The sequence below is a fragment of the Copadichromis virginalis genome, linkage group LG1 (assembly GCF_057382275.1).
Source record: "Copadichromis virginalis isolate Kocher_CV1m ecotype Utaka linkage group LG1, C_Virginalis_male_GT1.1, whole genome shotgun sequence".
Taxonomy (NCBI): Eukaryota; Metazoa; Chordata; class Actinopteri; order Cichliformes; family Cichlidae; genus Copadichromis; species Copadichromis virginalis.
In genome coordinates, this window is record NC_140618.1 from 3,756,565 (window position 1) to 3,773,190 (window position 16,626).

The window sequence follows — 16,626 nt, forward strand, 5'->3', positions numbered from 1 at the left end:
ACATACTGTTTCTGATAAAGTCTCATCAGAAACAGTCTCAGTGGAGCGATGGCGATTCATCACAGCTGGATTTTTAGCAGTAACCCTTCTGTCCTTATTTGGGGCCCAGCAACTTTGGTTTAGAGCGATGACAGCAGTATTTTTGGTAGAAATCCAGGGACTGGGATATTAAGACTGTAGAACGTGTACCTAACAAAGTGGTCAAAGTATGGAAAAGAGTGAAGACAGGTTTCTGTTTTTAAATAAACAGTTTCTTGATGCTGCTGCTGATCCTGCCCCCCCCCCCCCCCCTTAAACTGGTATTGTTTAAAAGGTCAATACATACCGAGTTATAGCCATTTCTCTTACAATTCATTTAGGTTAATTGGGCAAGGTTATTAAATGATCTCAACTCTGGGTAATAATAATGCTAAAATGTATAATCCCAGTTTGAACGACAAGATGTCGTAATGACTCAACATAGCATTGATTTAACAAGGTCATAATGAGGACATTCTTGTTTGCAGTGATGGCCTTGGGAGAAAGCCTCTTTAGGAAATTTAGCCCAATTGAGAGTAATTACAAAAAGCACCTTTATTGAAGTTAAGTAGAACCTCTCTCTGGTGCTGCCATGTTTCCTGATGGTTTGCTCAGTGTTCCACTCTGACTTTAACAGGATACGCTAAACTGTTTCTGAATAATTTCAAATAAAAACGAGTGTTAAGAGCAGATGCTAAACTTGAAGCATTAAAGCTGCATGTTTGAGTCCAAGTGTCTGAGGTGCAAAAGAAAAACAAAACAGAGGAGAGACCTTTCTTTGTAGAATTTTTATATATCCGGGTGAGTAGAAGTGAATAAAGCAGTAACAGGAAGTGGAAACAATAAATAAGAGGACCTTTTACCCGCAGTACTACTGTTACAAAAATACGATAAAGAATATGCGAATGGAACGAAGCACTGATACCGTCATTCATCTGATATTACAGTAAGAAACGCTCATCTCATGCTTCTTGGTGAAACTTGTGCGTTACGCTTGCTGTGAATGTTAAGGACTCAAGATCTTGCTGCAGAAGCCCCACCCCTCCACAGCCAGCAGCTCCAGAGAGATATGACGAGTCAGCAGGATAGGTGGGCGGGCGGGGGGGGGGGGGAGCCTCCAACAGCGGCCTCTCCCCTGCAGCTTCAGCCCAGATCCTGGACACGACGGCAGATCTCAGCTGTGAACTCAGAGCACTTTGCACTTCCTCCCAGGTCCTTCGTCAGAACCTGAAACACAAACACATCAGTGAGCAGCAGCTCTTATTTCACAGGAATCTGCTCCAACCAGCAGGTGGTGCTGCTGACAGCCAGCCTGGACTAAAGTGCAGACCCATCCACAGCCACTGGGTGGTGCTCAAACTGACTTCTGTTGAATAAGCCTCCTAAGGCGTAACAATGTATCAACTGTCATCTCAGAAGAGCTCAACAGGAAGTATCCAGCAGCCTCCACTCAGATTAAAAGCAGTCCTGTCAGCAGAGTGTCATGTTTCCCGTCTGCTTCGCTCCAAGATACAGGAGTGTGACAAACCATTAGAAAAAAGATCATACAAAGTGTGATTTTAAGGAGGTCGTCCTCCAGAATGCACAACTGAAAGTAAGTGTAAGATTTTTTCCTGGCGGTCCTGGAGTAACTGCAGCTTCTCTCTGAGAGCATTTCAGGTGTCCTCAATATCATTCCAGCTGTTATTAATGACATTAGCAGAGGTTCTCAGACTCCACTAGAGTGGCTTTGGACGATTCACAACTGAAAATAATCCTATTTATTCTGGGCGTCGATGAAACCAACCAGATCGCCTGATACATGCTGTTTAAGCTTCTCTGCTTTCTCTCGAGCTTTTCAGGCCACCTTGCTCGTGATTGGCTGCCCGTCATAAATAGAAGGTAGGTGGGTGGGGCTGCTAAGACACTCCCCTTTCTTTGTCATCATCCAAAACCAAGAGTAAAAATTCAGTGTTTGGATCAGTCGGAGCTTTTGGCACAATGAGTTACAGACACGCTGCTTTCATTGTTTGAAACTTCGACTTAAAGGAACAAAAATACTGGAGCCCTCCAAGGAGAGACTTCAGCCTCACCTTCTTGTCTCTGATGGTGTCAAAACAGGCCGTCTGGATCTTGTCGGCATGGTCATGCAGACCCATGTGACGCAGCATCATGACAGCACTCAGTAACAGGGCAGTGGGGTTCGCCAGGTCCATGCCGGCGATGTCAGGGGCGGTGCCGTGGACCTGCAGCACAAACATTCATTTTAGTTTGTCAGCAAAACAACAATAAATCTGCAGGTCTCCTGATTACAGACGTTTGGTCACAGGATTACAGGACTGGTTAACACTCAGATAATTACACTGTAAAACTGCCTGTTACAAGTTCAATCCAAGCATTCAGTTTTGTGGGAAAAATATCTTTTAAAGAGTTTTACTGATGGGATTTTTCTGTGTACCAGGTCGAGGTGGAGCTCAACATTACTTCACCCCAGGGCTCGACCGGAGCAGCTCTGCATAATTCACAGTTCAGATTAAATCCTTATTCATCCCTTTACTGACATTTTCAGTAGCTCCTGTCTCTTTAAGGACACGACTGTGTGTGTCCACAGTAAGGTTACAACTCCGGCAACTGCACAGACTCTCAAACTCATTCCCAAATGACCACAGTGACATCTCTGGGGTGAGAGCCCCCTCCCTAAATTTCTACTTCTACCAGCAGTAAATGAATCCCTAGGAATGGAGCTTTTGTTCCCAGGGAGTCATTTGCCTCATTGGTTGAAAGACTAAGAACACCTGACATCATATAACAAATTACAGAAGATCAGAAAAGAATATTTAATCTTTTTAAAGCATCTGCTTTTAAAGATTGTACATGCTTTTTGTGCAGAACAACAAGCAAGTGCAGTAAAACTACAGCATGAAGAGTAAAGTACTCAGTGTATGAAGCACAATAAAAACAGATGAAGTATCATAACTCAGATGAAGCTGCACGGCACTAAAAAAGACAACGCCATACAAACCGATTCGAATATGGCGACTCCGTTGGCGCCGATGTTCCCGCTGGGAGTGACGCCGAGGCCTCCGATCAGACCAGCGCACAGATCGCTGAAACACAGTCACATGACCTCAGCACTTCCAATCACAGCCTCTGATTGGCAACACAGGTTTCAGAGCGAATAATTCACTGACCTCAGGATGTCTCCGTACAGGTTGGGCATCACCAGGACGTCAAACTGGGTTGGATCCTGGACCATCTGGAAAACACAAGCATCGGGACATGTCAGGAAAGTACGGAAGAGGATAAGGGCCACTGGAAACAAAACTAAACAAAAAGTGGGCACATCTTTCTTTCTTTCTGAGAAAAAAGTCAGAATTCTGGAAAAGCAATACTACTGAATACTGAAATTAACCCCCACGTCCATCCAGCTCTGAACACACTCATTAAACATAATTATTTCACTGTCTGGATTAATGAGGTAAACACATTAAATGCAGACTGTGAAACAGCTGCAGAACATCTGGCTGCTGAACTGTTTGGCGGACTCACATTGAGGCACACTGTGTCGAGGTACATCTCGGTAAACTTGATGTCTTTGTAGTTTTCAGCCACCTCGCGGCACTTTCTCAGAAAGAGACCGTCTGACATCCGCCTGCAAACAGAGTCGGAGTTACACAACAGCAACACAACATCTGCACTGCGGGGGAACACGACGCCTGACAGGGACAGAGTCTGAGTGTGTGAGTGACAAAACATGGGTGACATTTTATTTAAAGGAAACATAAATAATAACCCCCAAACTGTTTGAAGTAATTCGATTAAATAAGTCCTCTAATCACTCCTCTCCCTCAGACGTGCAAGCTAAGGTGGAGTGATTACTTGGATTTTGGCTTTCAACAACTATTCTTTGTTCATTTATTTCCACTCTCCTTCTTTCTGTATGTTATCTCTAATCGACCCCTTTCCTTTACAGAGGTGCACTTGTGCCCCGTCCTAAAAGCTGAAACTCAGTAACCTGTGGACTGACTATCAACAGGTGGTAACCCTCGCTGGAGGCAGGCTGCCCACTGTCCATGTGAGATGGACTTTGGGTTTGGTCCATCTCCCATGGGCCTCCGACTGGATGAATCTACCTCACCTCCATTTCTTTCCTGCTAATAAAGTGCTTTTGTTGGCAGTTACTGATGATTAGGAAGTCAAACCTTACACTGGTGAATAAATGAGTTGCCTGATCAGTTTTCTGAATTTGTTCTTCCTCGGCACACGAGGACTAAACATTCCGGTCTCACTGACTGACACACAGGGCGATGGGCTGCACTCACATGATGTTGGCTTTGTGGACGGCGGTCACGCTCGTTCTTTTGTTGTTCCTGGCGTACTCGAAGGCGTACTCAGCGATGCGTCTGCTAGCGTTCTCGGTGATCAGTTTGATGCTCTGAACAACACCGTCGACGATCTACGGCAACAAAAAGATAAGAAACGCACTGAAGTTACTCACAGCTGGACAGAACACAATCGAATCAACAATCAAACTGTGGAGGGACGCAAGAGACTGCACCTATTACCAGAAACACAGAAGGAAAAGATGGATGTGGCTGAATACACATCTGGCAAACTAGTGGAAATCAGTGGAAAACGGGGTAATTCTAATAGTGGATCCTCCTGCCTCCACACACATGCACGCAACAGGAAGCGTGTCTGCTGCGTTAGCCAACAGGTAACGGAGCAAAAAATAGAAGGTTACAGCTGGTTCGATCGATTTAAACGCTGCGTTTTAAAACAGGAAGTCGAGGAGACCCTGCAATTCAGGCAGAGGAAAATTAGTGTAACAGACCCTCCTGCAGCCTGTAACTGCAGCCTGTGCTGCTTCAACCTTTGTGCTCAGTCAAGGTTTCGGTGCCGTGCCGGTGCAGAAAAAGCTTCTCCACAGCTTTTCTGTGGAAATACATGGAACAGTTTCCAGATTAGGAAACAAGAGGTATGTGACGCACACAGGGAGGGGAGGCCTAATCTTTCAAAGATATAAAAGCATCGTTTTGGGGACATAATTAATCAGATATATACAAGGGGAGGTTTCAGACCTCTAGGACACTAGCAAACATCTTTTCCATGAGATTCGAGGTCTTTACCAAGTTAAACTTGTTCTCAAATAAGGTTTGACCTTACAGAGTTTCAGCTGCTGCAGTTATTAGTCCATCCTGAGGTCAGCTGTGGGTAAAAGTTGAGACAAGGAGGAGGGGCGACACGAATCACCAGACGGAGAACAGGTGGAGGTTCCCAGGGGATGGATGTGAGACTTTACACACACACACACGTTCACTGCCAGCTGGAAGATCTGCTCGGATGCCTCGTTCTTTGAACACGGACACCAGCGTTCATGCTAACAGGTTCTCCCTGCTGCTGGGCTTCGTGCTAACACCGTCTCCAGATCTGAGCTGACAGTGTGAATGCAGACGGATCCACGTCGGGAATGTGTGGGTGAACAGGTGAGCTTCAGGAAGCTGGCAGTGGTTCTGCCGTATTCACAAAACATCCAGAAGCACCAAGAAGATTTAAAGGACCATTCCGCTTTATTTCAGCCTGCTGTGCTTTCCATTCACCTGTCTATGGTGTGTCTATGCCCAAATGTTTACAAAGGTGAAGGAGAGCAGAACAGGCTGAAACGAAGCAGAAATATTTGAAGGTTCAGAGGATTGTGCTTTAAACTTGAGTTGATAACAAATATCAAAGGATCTAATCAGCATAAGAAACTAACTGTCCAATCAGGAGTCCAGAGAATTAAAGACCTGGATCCACAGTCTGAATAAGGGAGCTGCTCAGTGCAGGATGATAGTTAGCATGCTCATCATGTCTGCAGCACAGTGAGCAGAATGTGAAACAGTCTCAGGTCCTTAGTTTGTGTCTTTGGGATGAAAGTGAATCTATCAGAGGTGGAACGAGGTGCTCTGTGAATACGACTCTGGCGCCGCTTCCTCCTTCTTACCAGGAGAGACGAACAGGAGCAGAGCGTCCTGCCTGCAGCTGCTAGCTGACCTGCAGGGAACAGGTGAGGAGGCAGGTAGACCAACCAGTTAACACAGATAACAACACCTGCTAACAGCTTCCAGCAGCATCCTGACTCACACGCTAAAGAACTGGACAACAGTCACTGTGACAGATTCCTGCACACATTTGCTCATTGGTGATTATTTTTGTTTGAATACAGAAAAAAACCCTGACAGGCTGAAGGACAAAAGGATGCCATGCAGCTCCTAAATGAACAGGTGTGGATAATCCTGGCAGGGTGCACAGCCTTAATAAGTGTAAACTTGCTAGCTGTTGATGAACAGTGGTGGATGTTCACCTTAAAAACGGCCAAAGCTTCTAATAATGAGCTCAGTGTACCTACAGTAACCCCCGTGATCCAAAAGAACTCACACAGTTTTTTCTACTCCTGGCTCTGAATGATGTCAGCAACAGAGGAAATCCCTAATATGGTTATCTGAGGCAAAGAAGCCCCACCCACCTGTTGTTCAAACACTGTTTTTGAGGGGCAACCAATCGGAAGGAAGCTGACTTACAAGGGGAGGAGCTAAAACAGCTTGTTTCCATGAACCACAGCAGCAGCAAGGGCCACTGTGTAGAATAAGTGAGGCTTATTTTGAAATGTGAATCATGCAAAGCTGCTCTGGCACAGTCCACAAATAAAAACAGAACAAAATGAAGCACTTTAAACAAATGCACTACCAAACGTTTCACATACTGTGTCAGAAAATTAAGCAGAACTCCTCTCTGTCTGCAGTTTGTGCATCGCCTGTGACGGCTGCTTTCACACAGCTGTCAGGATTACTCAGGACAGCCCGCTGTAACCCTCTCAGCTTGGAGCTGTCGCACACTCGGCCTCCGTTCACTCACCATGTGTTCGATGCCGCTGTACTCGCCCTCCGTGTTCTCCCGGATGGTGACCAGGTTGACATCGGTGTACGGAGTCTTGTAGCCCTCGATGGAGACACAGGGCCTCACGTTTGCGTACAGGTCAAAGGTCTTCCTGAGCAGCAGGTTCATGGAGGGGTGACCTGCAGCGATGGGTGTCTTCAGGGGTCCTGATGGAGAAAAAAAAATGTAAAAAACAAAAAACACTGACGAGCAGGAATCTTCCAGGAAATCTGTCTAAAGGTAACGGACACGTGCAGACCTTTCAGACCGATCTTGCTCCGGTCCATGGACTCTTTGGCGTCAGGAGGGATCATCCATCTGCCGCCAGGTCCCTTTATCGCCGTCACGTTCCTCTCCTCCCACGTGATTGGAGCCTTCAGAGGAAAATTCTATTTAGAAACTGATCCAAAACCAATCAGTGCCTCCCACCTGACCCTCTTAGAATAGCCAGCAGTGCTTTGTATTTATTTATTTCCAGCACGTTGAGCTCACATAACTTTATAAGAAAAGGTGATATCACATGAAATTTTCAGGGCTGAAAACACACTAAAGATTTATCAAAATGCTCTAACGCAGGGGTGTCAAAGTCCAGGCCTCGAGACCTGGACTTCGACACAGAGGAACAGAAAAGTGCATGGATCCCCTGAAGGTTTGCTCTATATTCTGATCATTTACTCGAGAAAACTTAAATAAAAAGTGTATTTTGGGTAACCCTTGAAGGGTACAAAGAACTAAAGAAGTTACGAGAGATGAAAAATGGTGGAAAAAACAAGGCAAATTAGAACGCACCAGCTATGTACTTCGAGGTGCTTATAACTCAGAAAATACCCACAGCATTAAAGTACATTTTTTCATGGCTTTATTAAATATGTTAAAGTTACTGTTCCAAAAATCCACTGACTCTGAGAGGACTCAGGTGAGATCATTTTCCAGATTTGGCCTCTAAAGTCTGATCAAACTTGCCTTTGCTGCTTCAAAGATCTTCATGACAGCAGCGGAGATCTCTGGACCGATTCCATCACCGGGAATCATGGTGACTGTCTTCACCTGCAGAGACAGAGAGACACAACTCAGACAGCTGGAGCAGATCACAGTCCAGCCGAGATCAAGGTGTCTGCTTTCATGTAAAACATTTCCTGTTATTTATAAATGGATTTTCTGGGAGTTGTGAAGCGAAAAGCATCTCTTTGATTGCATCCCAGGAAGGCAGAGGTGGATCTACTCACCCCTCTTGAAAAGGAGGCTGAAGCCAGAGCCGGTTTTCTGACCGCCACCCCCACTGCCTGGGTCAGCTGGAAGAGACGACGTAAAGGTCAACTCAACACAAAACACACCAAAGCAGCTCAAAAACAACCTGATCATGATGGTTAGTCTGTGTTCAGCTGTTTGAAAACACTTGCTGTTGATGTGTAAAACAAAACTGCAAAGAATCACCTTGATTATTTGCTGCTGAGGCTTGAAACACTCCTAATAATTCATATTATAACATTTAAAAATGACTTGAGGAGCTTATATGTACAAACTTTAAGTTCTAGGGCTAAATTCAAGCATCAGTAACAAATTACAAGAAGGGAGAAAATTATTACCACCACTTCCGCTGTTCTGTTTTGTAGATCCTTTGTATGCTGATTATTTTTGGATAATGTAGTATATCTCTCACATTTTTTACTGCCTATTACATTACGGTGACTTTTTTCAATGCCGAGTTTATCTCAGGAGCCTCACATTATTTGACATCTTTTCCGTCAGTTAAAACGGGACCTGGAATTTAATCATAGTACGAGTTTAAGGTAAATTGCTTTATTTAAAAAGGGAGTCTGGTGTTCGTCTCCACATTAGTTAAAGCAAACATTTCTCAGCAGCCACACCTAGTTTGAGTCTACCATGAACTAGCTACATGTTGAATTTCATGTATGCAGAAGTTATCAGAGGATATCCACTTTTCGTGAAATGTTTTCAACTAACTTCTACGATCTAATGATTCCATCTAAACTCTAAACTGAGCTTAAATTCGTGCAAATTTAAACGGAGGCTGACGTTGGTTTCTCCGTCACTCTAGTATGGATTTGGGGATCACAGAGAACTAAAGAGCAGAAAGAGCGGGACAGGTCGACGTATTGTCAAGGTAACCAGATTGAGGTTGGCGGAGGGGAATATGTAAAGTCAAAGTTGTATTAGACAGGTGAGACGAGGGTAAACGTCTCCGTCAGCTCCAGAAGCTTCCGTTCACGTGAAGGACGTGGGTTCCTGGCTAAGAGCTAACCAAGGTACATCAGCCCGAAAAAACACGCGGAGAGCGCGTAAAGACAGACAAAGTCACAAACACAGGCTTCAGGACACACACACAGCCCCGTTCATCTGTAACACACAGAGCTTTGGTGGTCTAAAACCGGGAATAAACACGGTGCTTCTTACCAGTGACCTCCACGCGTTGCCTGCCATTCTGCACAGGAAGAGCTCTCCGAGATCGTCTGTGGAAGAGATGACTCACTCCGAGCTGCTGCCGAAAACCAGCCGGGATAAAGATCCTGTGCGAGCAAGATGACTCACTCAGAGAGAGTTTTGTGGCTGTACGAGTCATTGGCGCCACAGGCTGTTTTTGGCGCCACCTGCTGGACGCTGCACCACCATCAGAATTAGTGCTGCCTTCAGGAGCAATTAGGAAGATCCGAATCTACACAAACAAGGCAAAAGGGCGCTACTCTACAGTCATCACCGTGATTAGAACATATTAAAAGTTTGTTCACTTCTTTTTTGTTTTTTTATTTGCTGTAATTAGGCTGGTTTTTTTTAGTGGTTGCCATGTCTATTTATTATATCTTTTTTTTGTTGCTCACTTAGTTTTATTTCTTTACTTATTTATTGGACAAAATGTATGTTTGTGTGAAACAAGAGAATTTGATTTATGTCATTTGAAAAATACACCTGTGTACATCACTTACCCCCTGGTGTCTGAGTAGTTTTTTGATTCTGAGGTTTATATTTTGAGAAAGAGCCACTGCTCCTGCTCTACCCAACACTTGATGTCCACTGTCAGAGCTTTAATTTCTAGACCTGCATGCAAAAAAAACACTCAGACTCGTGTGCGTGCACTTTTGTTATTGACTTTACTTTGTTTACTGTGAGCTTAGAACCTGTGGCTCTAAGCTCAGAGCTGTGGCTTAGTGTTCAAATGATGTCTGAGATCTGATGGCACAGAACAGCCAGTCTAACATTCATCTCGAGAAAGAAAATCTGCAAACATACATTTCTGTATTTATTTTAGCATAACTTTATTATTATAAAAGGAAAAGAAACAAACAATACATGAAAAATCAGTTGAAAAAGAAAATGGGTTTTACAACTTTTACGCTGATTGAACCCAAGCTGGAAAGCAGATCGAAGAAATGTGTGGTTGAAATAAAGAAAGATGGATGTAAAGTTATAAAAAGTAATTTATTTAACATAAAAATAAACAAAACAAAAAATAAACAAACATTCTGATAAAGTCATCGTACAGACTAATCTAATGATGTAATTCCAGAATTTCTTCCTGCATTTACAGTTCATGGTTTTCCAAGCAGCAGCTGAAAGCAGCACTGTGATGCCTGCACCTCCTCCTCCTGTCCTCTGAGGCGTCACAATCCTGTTTTCCTCCGCGTTGGGACCAGCAGCAGCAGCAGCAGCATCAGGCTCGCAGACTGAGACCCGGATCAGAAGAGTGGATGTCCCGGCTGTGCGCAGACCTGCTGCCGGATGCAAAGCCAGCTCAGAGTGTGATGCAGCTGTGTGATGGGAGGATCCGCCGGCCAAGATGGGCAACAAGCAGACAACCTTCACCGAGGAACAGCTGGAGGCGTATCAGGTGAGGGGGGGCAGGATGGAGGCGGACAGCTGGATGTCCTTCAGAGAGGCGTGAAAGGTGGAGAGGTGTCTGCCTTCATGGCTCAGCAGAACGCAGACCACATCAGATCTGCCTCCTGCTGCTGATTGGCTCTGCATCCTGCTGCACTGGATGATGATGATGATGGTGGTGGTGGTAGTGGTGAAGATGCTGACTGATGGTGAAAGCAGATCCTCCCTGAGGACTGGCCGCTCTGACTCACTTTCTTCGTCTCTCTGTTTGTTCCCAGGACTGCACCTTCTTCACCCGGAAGGAAATCCTGCGGTGAGTGTGGCGCACGGCGAAAGTCTGCTGGTCTTCTTTTCTTTTTGAATCTACACCTTCATCACTCACTGAGGGAGAGGAACGACTGCAGCTCGGCTATTTTTCCTGCTGTGTATTGTAGGCGCGATGTGTTTACACAATGGTTTTGATGATTGGCTTTACTGTACTGGGATCTACTAAACTCACACTGAACGCAGCGCGCTTGGAGTATATTTTAATAGCTGATTGACTCATTTTAACGAAGCACAAAAGGAAACACTTTATATGCTTCACACACCTGTCCTGCATGGTGATACGACCCTTCAAAGTTTACTCAAAATGCACTTTTTGAAGTTTTCTCCAATAAGTAATTAGAAACAGATCAAACATCCATGGTACAGATGGTATTTCTGTTCCTCTACATCAAAGTGGATGTTACCAATGCTCAGAAAAGGTTACAGGAAGAATTGTACCAAACAAAAAACACATTTTAGCTTCAGATTGTGACACTTGAGTGGGCTTAAAGTGGATTTGGGTTGCATGCTTTAAACAGAGCTTAAATGAGTTTTTCAGCACTGGAAAGATCTCGTGTAGTCATGACGTTGTGAAGAAACAAAAATGCTGGGAAAAAAATTTGTGCAAAATTTCCACCCACACCTATGCACCTCCAGGACCTGCAGCTCCACCTGTTTTCATAGTATGAGGTGAAACTGTTCAGTAGACTGAAGTGAGATTAACTGAGCTGATTTCAAACATCAAAACTGGATTTTTTAACTTATTTTAAGATGACTTGTAACGTAGGCTGATTCACCGTTCCTGTATTTCCTGTCACATGACCCAGAGTTAGACCTTCATATTAAACCTGCACAGTTTAGAAAAATAATGAGTAAACGTATCTAAAGGAAATCCCTGTGAGCCAAACACTCAAACTTCAGATTGCTCTGAATGCTTTGATTCCATCATTTGGTGCCAGTAAAGCTAAAAAAGTCTGGATGCTGCCCTTCAGCAGGCTTCTGCGAGTTGACCAATCAGAAGAAAATGGCATGAGAGGGGGTGACCTTCAAGAAACAGTCCCTGGGTGGGATAAATAAAGGTCAAGACTGAAACTCTAGAGGTGGAAATGAGCAGATTGGAGTCGCTCAGACAAACACTTTACAGCTACAGACGGACAGCGTCGGCGTGTTTCAGATTCTCCTTCCTTGTTCCAGCAGCTTTTATCTTAAGGTTGCATCATTTTGTTAGGAAGGCTTTGATCACTGACTGACTGATGGAAACTTGTTGCTTTTCTCTCATCAGTCTGAAATTTGGGATCCTGAATGTAAAATGTTATTAAAGTGAATGTATTAGACTCCTGTGTAAACTGCTGACTTTGCTCTAATGTGCTGCAGGTTACACGCTCGATATCGTGAGCTGGCGCCACATTTAGTGCCGCTGGACTACACCAACAACCCCGACATCAAAGTCCCGATGACGCTCATCGTCACCATGCCTGAACTGAAGGTACAGTTTGTACAGGTCAAAATTCTGCTGGCTGATGCAAGACTTTAAAACAAATGTGTCTCACATCCCGGTTTTTGTTGGCCGTTATGTTCAACTGTGTGATGTTTTGCGTCTGTGCTGACAGGAAAACCCGTTTAGAGAGAGAATCGTGGAGACGTTCTCCGAGGACGGACAGGGGAACCTGAGCTTCAGCGACTTCATCGATATGTTTTCTGCCCTCTGCGAAGCTTCACCCAGAGAGCTCAAGACCATTTACGCCTTCAAGATATACGGTAACGTGCGCCTTCAGGTGGAGAAGCTCGGGGTGGGTCTGAGATGACACACCTGTGGCAGCAATGTGCCTCGGCGAGTACTCGCTTCAGAATAAGTGCTGTTTTCCCGATTTAAACAAAAATAGCATGACTATATAAAAGATTATTTTAATTAATTATTTCAACTTCGTAAGTATATAATTAAGAGAAAATTATTAATTCCTGGAAAATGATTATTATAATTTCTAAAAATATTAAAAGAAACTAAAAATTTAATATACACAAATCTCTCCTAAATGTAAATAAAATGGCCAAAAATATGTGAATAAAAGAATTATCATTCAAAATAATCAAAAAATTTAAATAATTATTATTAGTCTAAAAATTATTCTTCTAAATATTAATTAAATGTCACTAAATTAACATTAAATGTCTAAATAGATTTAAATGGTCTCAAAATAATATATGAAAAATCTAAATAAAGTCTAAGAAAATGTATAGTTTACAAAATGATTTCATTATTTGCAGTTATTACTGTTGATTACATGGAGATTATTCGTAGAATAAGTTCAGGTTTTTGTGGCAGCCCAGTACTGAGTCGTCTCGTTGGGGATCTGGTCCAGACTTTAACAGGGACAACTTCATCTGTAAGGAGGACCTGGAGAAGACCCTGAACAAGCTGACCAAAGGGGAGCTGACGCCCGAGGAGGTCACGCTGGTGTGTGACAAAGCCATCGAGGAGGCCGACCTCGACGGAGACAACAAGCTCTCATTCGCCGACTTTGAGAACATGATCTCCAAGGCTCCTGACTTTCTGAGGTACCGTCATCTCTTCTGTTATGTGTTCATTTTTTAAAGTAAGGCAGAGACGTGGCTGCTCCTCTCCCACAAACCTCCACAGTGACAGCGCGAAGTTAGAAAAGTATGTGATTGGTTTTTTAATCCTTAATTTCTGTGTTTGGAATTGGTCCAAAGTGTTTTTTGCTGCTCAGACTGTTGTCTGACTGTTTCTTATATTTCCCCTCCAGGCTGTCATGGGGTGCTGTTGCCAGCTCATCACAATAATGTCACATAACACATCAGCTCTGTGCTCTCTGCTCTTGAAGCAGCATTTTTTGGAGGAAAATATGCTTTAGGGTCAGTTTTCTTCTGTTCTGCTGGCAGTATCACTAAAACACGATGATCTGCAGGGTTATCAACAGTTTTCATCCATCCACCACAAAGGCACACACTATTTTAGCCTTTTAATTCACAGTCAGCCGTACAGACTGTGCTGCGGCTCAGTATGATCCTCCCACTAATGCAGCGGTGTCAAACTTACTAAATGAGTCTTACTGTGCGCTGGAAGATATTTGTAGTTCTTGTTTGATCTGCTGCTCAACACACATCAGTTGTTTCACGATTGAGGCTGAACTGAGGGGCTGCATGAAGGGACAGCATCAAATCAATGAGAAGCTTCACCGTGAAGCTGCCGGTGGGATGTCTCCTGAAAGGACAGAGGATGGTTGTGATCCAGGTCCTGATCCAGGTCCTGATCCAGGTCCTGATCCTGGCTGTGAGTGTTTCTCACTCAGGCTGCTGAGTCTTCTGCTGCTCTGCATAAAGCTGCAGAGATAAAACCCACGAGTTTTACTGCTGGCAATCCATCACAGTGTCCCACAGTGAGCACAGAGGAGGGGTGAAGGGAGAGACAAGGGGAAGAAGAGTAGAGTGAGGAGGAGGAGGGTGCATTTATCAAGTCATTGAGTTCAGTCATTAATTTGTCTATCACACTGCACCGCCGCTCAGAGATAATAGCTGGAAACTGGGCTCAAGGGTTGGTGTTACTATGGCAACAGAAGCAGTTAAACTGTAAAAAGAGAAAGCTGGAAAGCCATTATGTTTTTACTAGCAGGTACATCACCTCCCGCGTCACCCTGGTTACGGTCGGCCAGTTAATCTGACGTCACAAAGCCGAGCAGCTCGACTGTCATAAACGTCGGCGTGAACGCGCGTCTGCAAGGTGCGGCGCACAGATAGCAGCATTTACGCTCGTCCAGTCATTTATGTCTGCTTACAACAGACTCTGCAGCACCTGCTGCGGACCCCCAACCGGCCGGCCCTCCCTGAGCCCGGTTCTGCTAGAGTTTTCTTCTTGTTAAAAGGGACTTTTTCCTTCCCATTGTCACCAAGTACTTGCTCATAGGGGGTCGTCTAATTGTGGAAGTTTTCTCTGTAGCACTGTGGGGTATTTACCCGACATTGTAAAGTAGTTTGAGGCAGCTCAAAGTGAGCATGTTTTCCATGAGCATGTTTTCCAGTCGCTCTGCCCTGGAGGTGAATCCTATGAAACATTACATGCAAAGATAATTGTCAGAGTTTTAATTTAAAGAGTAAAAACAGACTCCTGACAGCAACTGAGATGCACCATTACCATCCTGCAGTTGATACAACGAGGCTAAATTTCACAGTTTCATCCAGTTACAGCCTGAGAGGTTCAAACAGTTAATGATGATTCAGTCAGTCCTAGAAGTCACCCACATCTGCTTGCTTTGTGTCTTCAGCAATTTCCACATACGAATATGAGGCAGCTGAGATCCTGCAGAGGAAAGACGTCTCTCTTCGACCCCGATTCCACCTGAACCTCGGACCCAGCTCGACTCAGTGCCTGTCCTTTCTACTGCCGGCGGGGAGTCTTCTTTCCTGAAAGATCCTGAGACCTGGACTGTCTCGATCACGCAGTCATTCCAGAGGGGATACGGTTACTGCATGAAGCCTCTCTCTGGGATGGAGTTTGAACTCAGCTTAGACAGGGCTGACTTTCTTCTCCCCTGTGGACGTTTCCGATTTTCTGAGAAACATCTGTGAGGACGGCGCCGCAGTGGATACAGAACAGGGCTTTTCTGAATTTAGTGCTTTTCAGAAAGGCCTCATCCAAAACTGGATTCTTTTTAAAAGCACATCTTTAAAGGGCAAAACAGTGAGGAGCTATGCAATCTTTCTCCATAAAGTGCATGTTGTAAATTGCTTCTAGCTGGTGAATTTGTACATCTGGTTTAGTGAAGCATTCTGGTGCATAACGACAATCATAGTAAACTGTAGCTCAGTTGATGGAAGGGCTCTCTCTGTCATCTCACTCCTGGCTTTGATAAAACTTTTTCCTGCCTCCTACTAACTTGATATGACAGCTTTCACTCTTTCAAGACAAAATATTTTATGGCTAGAATCAAATAAAAGGTTGTTCTGTCACTCGATGCTTCACGAGGCTTCTTGTCTGAGAAAACCGATCCAGGTTCAGGCGAGGGCGCGAGCTGTTCCTCATCCTGCAGCTAAACACATCAGGTCTTAACATTGGTTTGTACCATCAAGTGTCTAGAGGAAGAACAGGAGGAGGTCCAGGAATGCTGTTGGTCTGCAGCTTTGAAGGTCTGAAGGTTTGCTCTGCTACAGGAAGACACTTCAAAGCACCTTTCACTGTAAGCCTTTCTCTTAATGCACAATTTATATGAGAAATGATTTACAATACTGCATAGTTTCACCTAGTAGGACTCTCACTGGGCTGTTGGTTACAGGGAGCACTGTCATGCTGGGGGAGGAGGTGGAGGAGCTGCAGTTTGGATGGGCCGTTCAGTCGTTACACTTTTAGAGCCTGCAGATAACACGTTATCTCAAACTTATCACTTTTGATTTAAATACTCTGCTAATCCACCGAAAGATTCAAACCCCACAAAAATCATTTTATCACAAATCTATTTATAACTTTCCTTCTAGTTCACCCAGCTCAAATGTCTTCAAAAGATTTTTCCCCTAAAATTCTGAACGAGGACTGCAGAAAAGCAGCCAAGAGGAATTACTGGC

General features: G+C 44.3%; 2 protein-coding genes and 1 long non-coding RNA gene across 7 annotated transcripts; 2 read left to right on the forward strand and 1 right to left on the reverse strand.

Annotated features, from left to right (window-relative positions):
- Positions 1 to 791: 791 nt before the first annotated feature.
- On the reverse strand, positions 792 to 9,470 carry LOC146718153 (isocitrate dehydrogenase [NAD] subunit alpha, mitochondrial-like). Its single transcript, XM_085478621.1, has 11 exons — positions 9,328 to 9,470; positions 8,139 to 8,204; positions 7,876 to 7,959; positions 7,172 to 7,286; positions 6,892 to 7,079; positions 4,320 to 4,453; positions 3,547 to 3,649; positions 3,189 to 3,253; positions 3,020 to 3,104; positions 2,091 to 2,243; positions 792 to 1,245 (listed from the first exon to the last, which is right to left on the reverse strand). Exons 1-11 carry the CDS (start codon positions 9,352 to 9,354, stop codon positions 1,162 to 1,164), a joined length of 1,104 nt encoding a protein of 367 aa, XP_085334747.1. The 5' UTR covers positions 9,355 to 9,470; the 3' UTR covers positions 792 to 1,161.
- LOC146718154 (uncharacterized) lies at positions 7,954 to 8,204 on the forward strand. The gene is made up of 2 exons (XR_014914811.1): positions 7,954 to 8,022; positions 8,115 to 8,204. It is a non-coding gene; the product is annotated as an uncharacterized LOC146718154 (long non-coding RNA).
- LOC146718155 (calcium and integrin-binding family member 2-like) lies at positions 8,954 to 15,899 on the forward strand. 5 transcript variants are annotated; one of them, XR_014923898.1, is made up of 7 exons: positions 8,954 to 9,179; positions 10,457 to 10,756; positions 11,025 to 11,059; positions 12,427 to 12,538; positions 12,663 to 12,810; positions 13,413 to 14,791; positions 15,333 to 15,899. XR_014923898.1 is itself a non-coding variant. In XM_085478954.1 (7 exons), the coding sequence occupies exons 2-7, from the start codon at positions 10,706 to 10,708 to the stop codon at positions 15,352 to 15,354; spliced, it is 564 nt and encodes a 187-aa protein (XP_085335080.1). In that variant the 5' UTR covers positions 8,955 to 9,179; positions 10,457 to 10,705; the 3' UTR covers positions 15,355 to 15,899. The 5 variants fall into 5 exon arrangements, 4 of the variants coding, with proteins under 4 accessions (XP_085334883.1, XP_085334936.1, XP_085335080.1 ...); XM_085478954.1 differs by having other exon boundaries at positions 8,955 to 9,179; positions 13,413 to 13,608; XM_085478757.1 differs by having other exon boundaries at positions 13,413 to 15,899.
- Positions 15,900 to 16,626: the final 727 nt, after the last annotated feature.

Excerpts from the sequence above, each read along its gene's own strand:
- LOC146718153 (XM_085478621.1), bottom strand. The coding sequence starts at position 9,354 with ATGGCAGGCAACGCGTGGAGGTCACTG. Across the intron at positions 4,454-6,891 it reads ACAGCGGCATCGAACACATG|ATCGTCGACGGTGTTGTTCA; the intron begins GTGAGTGAACGG and ends TTGTTGCCGTAG. Across the intron at positions 2,244-3,019 it reads GAGTCGCCATATTCGAATCG|GTCCACGGCACCGCCCCTGA; the intron begins GTTTGTATGGCG and ends TTTGTGCTGCAG.
- LOC146718155 (XM_085478757.1), top strand. The coding sequence starts at position 10,706 with ATGGGCAACAAGCAGACAACCTTCACCGAGGAACAGCTGGAGGCGTAT. Across the intron at positions 10,757-11,024 it reads AACAGCTGGAGGCGTATCAG|GACTGCACCTTCTTCACCCG; the intron begins GTGAGGGGGGGC and ends GTTTGTTCCCAG. Across the intron at positions 12,811-13,412 it reads TTACGCCTTCAAGATATACG|ACTTTAACAGGGACAACTTC; the intron begins GTAACGTGCGCC and ends GATCTGGTCCAG.